General features: G+C 52.9%; 1 protein-coding gene across 1 annotated transcript; it reads left to right on the forward strand.

Annotated features, from left to right (window-relative positions):
- Positions 1 to 1,152: 1,152 nt before the first annotated feature.
- On the forward strand, positions 1,153 to 10,013 carry Hic2 (HIC ZBTB transcriptional repressor 2). The gene is made up of 2 exons (XM_004627964.2): positions 1,153 to 1,269; positions 3,521 to 10,013. Exons 1-2 carry the CDS (start codon positions 1,244 to 1,246, stop codon positions 5,316 to 5,318), a joined length of 1,824 nt encoding a protein of 607 aa, XP_004628021.1. The 5' UTR covers positions 1,153 to 1,243; the 3' UTR covers positions 5,319 to 10,013.
- The last annotated feature ends 1,718 nt before the right edge of the window (positions 10,014 to 11,731 follow it).

An 11,731-nucleotide genomic window follows, 5' to 3' on the forward strand; every position in this document is an offset into this window, starting at 1 on the left:
TAGTGTTTTGGCAGCCTGTGCATCCTTCCAAGGCTGAGGCTCAGCTCTGTCTCTTAACAGTCTTTTTATCTACTCTTGGGTAAGGAGACCCAGGCCTGGTATTCATTAAATGTGGAGTTCTTGGTTCTCTATCATCAGAGCGGGTTTTGCTGCCCTTTGGCATTTTGGTGGGATCCTGAGCCAACTGTATGCCCCACCCTCCACCCTCCACCCTGCATACACTCCTGCCCCATCAGAGGAAAGCTGGGGCAGGGGCTGTAGAGACAGCTGGCAGCCTGAAGCTGAGGCCTCTCAGCCTCAGGCCGGCACCCGGGTCTGGTCACATTCCTGAGGGACCTGCTGAGCCTCCCTGGCCCTGGGGGTTGGGTGGAGGAGGGGCAGGCAGGGATGGGTTCCAGGCTTCTAGAGCCCCTTCCCCCACCCATGGCTCCATTCCAAAGGAAGCCCAAGCAGCTTGAGTGGGGTGCAGAGATCCAGATCCCCTAAGATCCCCCTCCTGCAGCACCTAGAGTTCTGGATAAAGAAAGGCCATGCTCATCTGGCAGCAGCTGCCAGCTAGCTGCTTTGGCAGGCTAGTATTGAAAGGCCAGCCTGCAGCTGGGGCAAGCCCTCAGGCGGTGAAACCTCCTGAGAGGGGAGGCCATGTGGTCAGGCTGGGCAGGAGGGGGCTGGGCCCTCTGGGGAAGAGAAGATCTGGGAGGGAGGAAGGCAGGGGAGCCAGAGGCGGTTGAGACTGGTTCTTATAAATAGCCCTTGCACAAGTGGCTCCAATTTTGACCTTTTGTTATGTAAATGTGGCCAGCTTGGGAAGGGCTTGCCCAGGCCTCCTGCCACCTCTGCAGCCTGCCTGGAATTGTGTGCCTGCCACTAGTTCCCCTAGCTTAGGTGGCCCATGGAGTATCCTAAATCTTCAGGGTATATGTTAGGAAAGTAGTGAGTGCTCTCTCAGCTTCTCAGAACTGCTCCTGGGCTCCTCAACCTTCCTTGCTGTTGGGTGTGACTATGGGGCACTGTGGCCACTGTCTCTTGCTTGGCAGCCCTTGAACCTTTCTAGGAGTGAGGGATCCAGGGCTACCAATTGCCTGTCCTTTCTTCATAGTCCCTTCTTCATCTCTCTTTCTGTCTCTCTCCTTTGCTATGATACCTGAGTAATCATCTGTCTTCTCCTCAGGTGACCAGGCATTGATGCACCCCCAGGAAGCCCACGCACTCAAGGAGGCTGTCCCCTCTGGCTGCTGCTCACATGGTTTCTGGGCCCCTGGCACTCCGGTAGGCCGAGGGGGAACCCTGGGGGAGGGAAGATGGATGTCTGCTCCTTATCCCTGGGGCTTTCTGGGTAGCCGTGCAGCTCTGCAGCTCTGGCCTAGCCAGTGATCCCTTGTGTGCACCCAGTAGTAGATAATGTGGAGGAAGTCTGAGGCCAGCTGCCCTGGCCTGGCCTACTATGGGTCCATTGATTTTCCTGTACTTGCCTTGTCCCCCTTGACAAGCATGGGGAACCTGGTGCCCTGGGGGCTGGCAGAGCTGGCATTGTCGTTGTCCTGGGTCCTAGTGTGGAAGGCACACCTTGTGTGCTTTGTGCCTGCAAGGCTGGTGGGGCACAAGGATGGAAGAGAGAGCTGGTTCCTGAAATCTCCAACCTTTGAACACCTTCCCAAGCAGACTCAGCCTGGCCTGGCTTAGCCAATTCCTCTCCCAGAGCAAGAGCAAGTGACAGGTATAGCAGGTGCTTACTGTGAAAGGCTAAGTTCTAGCTTTTAGTGTGTGTCAACCCATGTTCATTGATAGTGACTTCTGGAACTTTGGGTACTTGTCTTTAAACAAGGGCAGATGAAAGGAGGGCAGGGCTTGGTGGACGTGATCCCCTTCAGGGCTCTGGTGCTCTGGGAGATAGGCCTGAGTACCCTGGGAAGGTAGGAGGTCCTGGGTGGTGAGGTTTGGAGCAGGTTCATCTACTTACAGAGAATGGACCCTGAGTGGGAGGGGACACAGTTGCTTGTGGGAACTGCTGGAGGGGACAAAAATAGCAGCTTCATGTTTTGGGCCCTGCTGCTCCAGTGCCAGCAGCCATAAATCAGTGGAGAAAGTGTCCATCTCCATGATCCCATCCTGATCCATAGTCAGCTAGGCTATGAGGACGGGGCTGGTGGTGCTGTTTCTCTCAGCTGGGAATTGGGTTGGTACGGAGGTTGGCCTTGAGTACTGTTTTGGTCACCTCTGATGGCAGTGTTGGTCCTTCTGCCCTGGGAGGGACATTTGCATCTTTCCAGGGCTCATTCTGCATTTCCGTGCTCTTGCTCTTATCCTACACAGTACCCTGTGTGACAGGCAGGTTGCCAGAACAGGTAAGGAGACAGGAAGGGTGGAGACTGGTTGGACTTCCCACTCTCCACCCCCACCAGGTGGCTGAGGGTTCCTATAGGGACCAAAAGCATCTGTGTATTTACTCCAACTACCTACTGGGGATTGAAGCTGGGACCTTCATATTGAGCTACAGACCCAGACATTTTAAAATTTTGAAGTAGGGTCTTGTTAAATGGTCTAGGCTATGCTGGAATTTGTGCTCCTCATGCCTCAGCCTTTCAGAGTGCTGAAATTACAGATGTGCACCACCACACCTGGCTCATTACTTAATGACCTCAGTTATCATTTGTCCCAGCTTCTCTGATTGGGTCAAGCTCAGAGAAGTCTAGGCTCAGATGGTGGCTGCTCTTCTCAGAAGGGTACAGGGCCCAGGAGGTTCAAGGCTGGGGCAGTGCCCGTTGGCTGCTCATTTGAGGTAGTCCTAGGTAGAGGTGGGCTCTGCAAGGTTCAGCAGCCAAGGGAGTGGCCAATGTCTAGGAGGCAGAATGGGAACTTGATGTATCAGAAAGCCTGGGTTACTTTGAAGGGTGTTTGAGAGGCACCCCAGGGTACAGCAGAGGTTGCCAAACCAGAGGCTGGCAGATGTATTTGATTTGGCCCATATACCATTTGTAAAAAGAACTTTCTTTTAGCATAGAGAGATTATACATGAATATCTAGATTTCAAACTTGTCTGGAAAGCTGGGAAGACCAGCTCTGTGAGTGCATGCCTAGGCGGGACTAGTCATGAGCTCCCTTACATCTCTAGGGGCCTCTGCTCTTCAAATTCCATAGCCACCTGCTGCTCTTTTTTGAGTCCCACGCTTGTCTCTGTGGGCCCATGGTTTACTCCTTTTACGTGGAGACAGTACCTGGGTTGTGAAGTCAAATTTAAACCGTAGTTTGCTTGGCACCTTCATGACACTGGACTTGCATTTTCTCCTTGGTACAAATGGTTGAGGGGATTGATTTGTTTTCTCTGAGACAACTGGAGTCCTTGGTGAGGTGGTACCCGCACAGCACCTGTACCCTGTGAACTGTGCCCAAGGCATTAGGACTGAGTCTGGGTTCTATTGCCAGGTCAGTGTAGAGGCCCCTTTGTGTGCCATGGGGAGCCCTGCCCTGCCCCAGTGCCCTGATACTAGTTTAACATGCATATGTCTGTTCTTGCCTGCAGGTGGTACGCGTGGGCAGGGCGTGGGGATATGGGGCCCGACATGGAGCTGCCCAGCCACTCAAAACAGCTCCTGCTGCAACTGAACCAACAGAGGACCAAGGGCTTCCTCTGTGATGTTATCATCATGGTGGAGAACTCCATTTTCCGGGCCCACAAGAATGTCTTGGCTGCTAGCAGCATCTACTTCAAGTCCCTGGTTCTGCACGACAACCTCATCAACCTGGACACAGATATGGTCAGCTCCACGGTGTTCCAGCAGATCTTGGACTTCATCTACACGGGCAAGCTGCTGCCCAGCGACCAGCCTGCTGAGCCTAACTTCAGCACTCTCCTCACTGCCGCTAGCTACCTCCAGCTGCCTGAGTTGGCAGCATTCTGTCGCCGCAAACTCAAGCGGGCTGGTAAGCCCTTTAGCTCTGGACGGGTAGGAGCCACCAGCATGGGGCGGCCGCCCCGCAGCCAGCGACTGTCCACAACCTCTGTCATCCAGGCTCGGTATCCAGGGCTCGTGGATGGGCGAAAGGGGGCCCATGCACCCCAGGAGCTTCCCCCAGCCAAAGGCTCAGATGATGAGCTGTTCCTTGGTGGCTCCACTCAGGAGAGCACGCACAGCTTGGGCCTGGGGGGCTGTAGCAGCAGCACCAATGGGAGCAGTGGAGGCTGTGAGCAGGAGCTGGGCCTGGACCTTTCCAAGAAAAGCCCACCCCTGCCTACTACCACCCCTGGCCCCCACCTCACTCCTGATGACCCAGCCCAGCTGAGTGATAGCCAGCATGGCTCACCTCCCTCATCCTCTGCCCTGCCTGTTGCCAACAGTGCCTCTTACACTGAGCTGGGTGGCACCCCTGATGGATCAATGGATTTGGATGGAGCTGAAGACAACCACCTTGGCTTGCTGGAGGGACCAGGCGGGCAGCCTCGGAAGAGCCTCCGGCACTTGGGTCGAAAGAAGGAATGGAGCAAGAAGGAGCCCACGGCTGGTTCTCCCTTTGAGCGAAGAGAAGCTGGGCCCAAGGGCCCCTGCTCTGGAGAGGAGGGCGAGGGGCTTGGGGACAGGGTTCCTAATGGCATCTTGGCTGGCAACATTGGTGGGGGTGGCTCCAATGTGCCCTATGGGGAACCCCCGTATCCCTGCAAAGAAGAAGAGGAAAATGGCAAGGACGGGAGTGAGGACAGTGGGCAAAGTGGAAGTGAGGGGGGCAGTGGCCATACAGGTGCCCATTACATGTATCGGCAGGAGGGCTATGAGACGGTGTCATATGGTGACAACCTGTATGTATGCATCCCCTGCGCCAAAGGTTTTCCCAGCTCTGAGCAGCTCAATGCCCATGTGGAGACGCACACAGAAGAAGAGTTGTTCATCAAGGAGGAGGGAGCCTATGAGACAGGAAGTGGGGGTGCTGAGGAAGAGGCTGAGGACCTGTCCGCGCCCAGTGCAGCGTATGCAGCAGAGGCCCGGCCCTTCAAGTGCTCTGTCTGTGAGAAGACCTACAAGGACCCAGCCACTCTGCGGCAGCACGAGAAGACGCACTGGCTGACACGGCCCTTTCCCTGCAACATCTGTGGCAAGATGTTCACACAGCGTGGCACTATGACACGCCACATGCGGAGCCACTTGGGCCTGAAGCCCTTTGCCTGTGATGAATGTGGCATGCGCTTCACCCGCCAGTACCGCCTCACTGAGCACATGCGTGTACACTCAGGCGAGAAGCCTTATGAGTGCCAGCTCTGCGGGGGCAAGTTCACCCAGCAGCGCAACCTGATCAGCCACCTGCGCATGCACACCTCCCCCTCCTAGAAGCCAAAGACCCGTGGGTACCCTCTCAGACTCACCATCCGGGAACCCACAGAAAGAGAAGCAAGGCGGCATGGTGGAAGGGACCGGAGCCCAAGGTCCAGCTGTAGGCTCCTGGTGGCCCTCTAGCCCAGCCTCCCCACACTCAGAGCTTTAATCAACAGTCTGTACCAAGAGAAGCCAAGAGGAGAGAAGCCGGAAGACCCACCCCTGTGCATGTGGTGCTGGTGACCATTCTACCTCCCTGCCCCACCCAGGGTCCCAGCTCCCTGCAGGGGCAGCCGCAGAGCTGGTGGGAGTGGGTCACATGGGTCTCACTGGGACCTGGTCCCTTTCCTGCAGGCTGGGTTGGAGAAGGGGAAGTGTGTAGGGGATGTCCTCCTCCATACTGGTGAGGGACAGGGCTGCCTGTGGCCAGGGGTGGTAACTGGAGCAGGGCCCTACCCGGCAGGGACCGTGTCTGTGTGCGTGCACGTGTGCTTGTGTCTGTGTGTGGGTGTGTGCAGCCCTAGCTCTGAGGAGCAAGTGTTGAGGGGACAGCTCCTTCCCTCTGCACTTGAGCCAGGGTGGCATTGCTCACTGGCGCTGGGACAGTCAGGGTGATCCCATCGCCTACCTCTACAACTAAAGAGCCCTCTGGGCCTGTGTTGCTGTTATTCCTACTGATCTGTTTCTTTGTTGTTCCGTTTTGTTTGTTTTGTTTTTCTTTTTGAATTTTAAATTCTGTTTTTTAAACCAAAACAAACAATAGTTTATTTTCTTCCTGCCTCTTTGGGGCTGAGCCTGGGTCTGCAGACTGAATGTAACCGGGGCAACTGCCTCTCCCTGTCATTCCTCCAGCTCTGGCAGGTGCTGTGAGGTGCAGCAGTAAGCCCATCTCTCCAGGCCCAGAAGCCCTTCTTGCCCAAAGGCTTCCGTGGTCCCCAGCCTTGCCTGGGCCACCTCAGGAGAGTGTGCTTTTCCTGTAGTTTCTGAGGAATATTCTTTGTCTAGAGGTACTTGTTTTTTTATTGAGAAAGCCCCTTGTAACATTTGTGGGACTGTTGGAACTGGAAGGTCTGGGGGGTGGGGGGAGGCTGGACTCAATGCCAGGATCGTTGGTACTCACGTATTTCATTTCTGTGTGTGTGTGTGGTAAGTGTGTGTGCTGTGTGTGTGGACAGATGTTTCACTTTCCTTCCTTGCTGAATAAGGTGGAGAGACTTCTGACCTTTTGCTACCTCTTGAATTCACGGAAACAGTATGTTGGTGATGGGCAGTTGAGGCCTAGATGCTTTTGTTTTCCTCTAGGGGGAGTGAGCCGGGCTCGGGCTGGCCTGAGCATCCTCCTGGGTCAGTCACTGTCCTTGGGGCCCCCACTGCTCACTGAGTCCAGGTGAGAGTTGAGAGTCCCTGGTATGGGGCAGGCTGTGGGGCAGGTACAGGGCATCTGAGCAAGAGGAGCTGGAAGGAGGGAACAGGTCTCAGCAGTTCCCTGCCAGCGCCAGGATGAGGTGGAAGTGAGCCCCCTCCCATCCTGTCTCCTCACATTGAGCTTTGAGGAGCTGACCAAAGCATGGGGACTGAGTATTGGCACCTCAGAGCAGGCCTGGCCTCAGCTACTCTGGTAAGAGCCTGGCTACCACTTATGGGCTCAGTTTATCTGGGGTCCCACTCTTGCCCCTGAACTATGGCCTTCTTGGTCAGCTGCAGTACTCCATGGGCCCTAGCTGGACTCCAGGCCAGACCAACATTTCCATGCTTGCCCCAACGTCCTTGGCCAACTGGAGTCACAGGGCTGGGCCAGCAGGCTTTATCTTACTCATTCTGTTTCATGCTTTTCTTTCCTTTTTTCCTTTTGATTTTTAAGTTCAGACCAAAAAAATTCCAGAGTCATCCCCTACCCCCAGCCCTCCAAAGACCGTCCAGCTGCAAACAGCCTGAGTTCAGGGACCTGAGCGGTGAATGGTGTGTTTTTGGGAGTGAGGGGCTCTGGCCACATGAGGGCTTCTGGCTGAGCCTGCCATGTGGTGTCCCCAGCTGTTCCCCCTTACCTTTGGGTGGAAGACAAAGAACTGGACCCAAGGTCTCAATTCCAGCTAGTCAGGCTGAGCACCTGACAGGAGACTCCTGGGCTCTACTCCACCCAGTGAGGGGGCAGGGCTGTCCTAGGGCCCCTGTTCTCTTAACCCCACCCCACCCATCAGCACTTAAGCCACACGACACAAAGTCTGTACCGCACGGGAATTGTGTATACGCCTGGCTGTGTTCATGGCCTCCTGGGCCGTGGGCAGCCACATCTGTGAGGTGACTCAAAAAGTAGGTGATTCCTCTGCAGAACTTCAGGGACTGGGAGCAAAGCCCCCTCACTCAACGACGTCTGTGCGACATAGTATTGTACCCACCTTAGTATTGTATCAAGCCTTTTCTGTATTTTAATGAGAAAGCAAAACACTAGTTTCCTATTTAAAAGATTTTAAGGGTTTACGGGGTGGGACAGGGTTGACACAGCATTTGGTTTTGTTTTCCTTTTCCTTTGACTCCATGTCTGGTGCGTGCTTGAGAGAGTGTGTGTGTACAGATGTTAAGAGCCTCACAAGGAAATTGGGCCGTAGAGGCCAAGGCGGCTTACAGTTCTCTGCTTTAGTCACTTAATTCCTGAATGTTTCGGAGAAACAGGAAACAGAATAGCAGATGTCATATAGGAAAGAAAATAAAAACAACAACAAAAAGGAAAAAAAAAAAAAAAGAAAGCTCATACCCAAATTCACAAAACCTATTTTTTAAACCAAAGCACATTTTGAATGAGTATGAAACCTCAATGGGCTCAGAAAAAAGATACTAATATATTTATCTCATTGTTTACATAAACTTCTACAGTTTCAGACCTCAGCAGCTGTAAGGCCAGTCCCAGGGAATCGTCACCTTCTGCTGGGGTGTTCTTCTGAGTTGGCCCTGGAACGACTCATGGGCAGAGAGGTAGGCCTGGGGTCAGGAACAGGCTGGACGCCTCCCTGGACTCACCTGAGCCTTCATCCCCATTCCTGGGACCTCTCCGAGCCCAGCTGGCACCAAAGAGCTTGGGCTAGTGCTGACCAGCCCCTGTGGTCTCATGGCTGGACCTCTGTGGTTCTGACCAATTGTCACAGGGGGGCTGTCAGCTCTGGCCACAGGACCTGAGTCTGGGCTTGGGACCCAGGGTGGAAGTGAGCTCCCTTTGCTGCTCTGCCCATGACTCTCCGGGGTGGGTTGATGTAAGGGTCTCACTTAAGCCAAAAAGCCAGGACCTTTGCACAGCTTAGTCAACTCAGTGTGTTACTACCCCAGGCAGCAGAAGGGGCTGACTGGGCCTGGTCCTTACCAACACAGACGGTGCAAACACTCTTAACAGTGTTGTTTTTTGTATCAATATGTTTGTGCAGTGATGAATGTATTTATTTCTCAGACCTGGGGCGAGTGAGCTGGTGTGTGGTAGGCCTGGCTCTGCCACTGCCCACCCCCGCCTGACTGAGCCATGGCAAGGGCTCCTCCAGGATTGCAAAAAAGGAAAAAAGAAAAGAACCTTTAAGCAAATAATCTCAGAGACTTGCAGCATAGCCATATACCACAGCCTGTGAAATGAACAATCTGGACCCAGACTGACTCTCCAGAACTCATTGAGTCAGGGGGGGATGTTTCCCGTCCATCACCACTGGGGAGACTGGGCCACTGGCCCACTGCCCCACATCAGTATTCACTGGACCTCAGGCCCCTGTGCAGGAGTGCGATCTAGCTAGGCTGGTGGGCAGGCAGATTCTTGCTTTCCTGTGGCTGTCCTGAGTAGGGGAAACCTGGGCAGCCAGGAGGGCAGGGTGCAGAGCTGGTGCTACTTCCAGTCCATCCCCAGGCTTGGGGAGCAAAAGTTGAAGGCGCCAAACTGAGAAGGGCAGACAGAGTCCTCAGCCCTGCCATGCCCCCTTCAAGGGACCAAGGTCCTTTTCATCCCCTGAACCATGTTGGGGCCGATGTTACTGAACCTGTGAATTGGATGCCAGGAATGAGGGGATGGAGAGGGACCCGAGCAGAGCCTGAGTGTGACATTCCAAACCAGGGATGGGTGGGATCTGTGGGAATTGCTGCCCAGGATCCCCTTCCTAGGATGCCCCCAGCTTTAGTCACCCTCTTAATTTTCTACCAGGGACCCCTCCCCCTACCTCACCTTGCTATTTATTGCTGTAATTTATTGACCTCAAAAATGCTGCATAACAGACCTCATTTGGGACAGGGAGGGTCCCCAGGGCTCCCCCCTTCCACTTGGCAGGGCCCCGTGGGGCCAGGTGCTGAGGGGAGCCTCTCTGTATCCTACTCATCACTTGCTTCCCCCTGCCCCTCTGGGGGCCCCTGGTTGGGCACTGGCCCATTTGCAAATACCTCGAGGGGGAGGGGAAGGGATGGGGTTATAGCTGTTCTGTTTCATTGGAACTGGAAGAGGGATCATGTCCTACTATGCCCTTGGGGGGTGTACGCTGGGATCGCACTCCTGTACTGGCCACTGCCATTGTCATTCATATTGAGTTCACCTCCCTTGAAAATTTGGATAAATTCAGGTCGGAGCTGCAGGTACGCAGCCCTCCAGTGTCATAGAAAAATGATTCACTGACGACTGATCTCTCCATTCAGAAGCGTGCAGTCTTAATGTACAGTGATGAGAAACTGTTATTTTATGATCTTTTCATTAAAAGCTTGATTGAAAACTATCTGGCATGGGGTCTTTATTCTATGAATATTCTCTGAGAAAGTGACAGAGGGCTTCTGAGCTGTAGGTTGGACCTGAGATGGGCACCTTTCTGCCACTTTCCAGAACTCTAGTGGTATCTGTGGTCATGAGCCAAGGAGCTAGCCTTTTGATGTTGACATGGGTACGCCTGAACTGATGTGGTTGAAGCTGTGCAGGAAGCAGCGGATAATGGACAGGGTGGTTATGGACCTAGTTGCTGGGATGAGGAAGTCTGGTCAGTGCCCAGGACCCCACTGGCATAGCAGGGTTGGGTGCAAGGGAGTTTTGAAGCAAGACTCATGCCCATTGTTCCTTCCTGTTTGGCCTGAGGTAGAGAAGGAAGGAAAAGGATAGTGTTCATCTGTGGGGTGGTGGGTGGGGCTGGGAGTCCCAGAAGAGTCAGGATTGTGGGTTGGGGAGTGCAGATGAACAAGGAGATTGCCACTTAGACCCCTGATGAGATGGCTGACTACTGCGGTGGCTCTGAGGCCATTGCCAACAAACCCTTAAACTCTAGATCTTGGTAAGTTTAAAGTCTAGGTAAGCTGTATTGAGTTGTTTTATTCCTGAGTGTAATTTAAATAGTTCTTGCTGGGCGTGGTGGTGCATGACTATAATCCCCAGCACTTGGGAGGCTGAGTCAGGGGATCATTGTGAGTTTAAAAGATCAGCCTGGGCTACAAAGTGAGCTCAAGGCCAGCCTGAGCTGCATAGCGAGACCCTGTCTCAAAAAACCTCCCAGAAAAGAAAAAAAAAATTTTTTTTTAGTTTAATGTATTTGGTACGTGGTCTCACTACACAGCTCAGCCTCATAGGGATCCTGTTTTCAGCCTCATCAGCACTGGGATTAGAGGCATGGACACCGTACTGGATCTCAGTGGCCTGGGGTGGGGCCAGCATGTCATGTGCGGGGAATTGAACCTCAGTCCCTGTGCTTGCCTAAGCAGGGGCTTATTAGTCCGCTGAGATATCTCCATGGCCCTCAAGTTTTTTTGTTTTTTGTTTTTTTTTAATGTATTTAGTACAAGGGATTCAGGGTCTTACTATGTAGATAGCACTCATGATCCTCCTGTTTTCAGCCTCCCCAAGCACTAGGATGGCAGGTGCCCACCACACCCAGTCTCAATTGCAGTCTCAGTGTGCTCCAAGGGCGAGGCCTTCATGGCATGCTGGGAATTGAACCCCAGCCACATTGCCACTGTGCTCAAGTGGTTTTTTTTTTTTTTTTTTTTTTGGCAGAACCGGAAATTGAACTCAGATCCTTGCATTTGCCAGTCAAGCGCTTATCCTACTGAGCCATCTCCCCAGCCCCTCAAGTGGTTCTTAATTAGGATAAAAATATTAATTGTCCTCACAACTCATGCCATTTTGTAAAGCAAATCACTGAATTGATCTTAATTCCTGCATTTATCTACATTTCTAGGTATAGTTAAACCTGGTAATGTGACTTGCCAATTGATATTCACTGTCACATTAATTTCGATTATTTACCACAGAGCTACATGGTGCACTGGGTCTTTATCATTTTTATTTAATAACTACTTAGTTCTGTTGAGTTTAATAGGATTTTTAGTTGCTCACATTTATCTTTATTTTGTAGTCCTGGGGATCAAACTAGGACTTCTATACCTGGGCAGAGCTACATCCCTAGCCCTCAGTCCTTTTTTTTTTTTTTTAAAAA

Source organism: Octodon degus, unplaced genomic scaffold (assembly GCF_000260255.1).
Source record: "Octodon degus isolate 3935 unplaced genomic scaffold, OctDeg1.0 scaffold00021, whole genome shotgun sequence".
Taxonomy (NCBI): domain Eukaryota; kingdom Metazoa; phylum Chordata; class Mammalia; order Rodentia; family Octodontidae; genus Octodon; species Octodon degus.

Coding starts and splice junctions, on each gene's coding strand:
- Hic2 (XM_004627964.2), top strand. CDS start 1,244: ATGGTTTCTGGGCCCCTGGCACTCCG. Junction 1,270..3,520: donor TCTGGGCCCCTGGCACTCCG/GTAGGCCGAGGG, acceptor TCTTGCCTGCAG/GTGGTACGCGTGGGCAGGGC.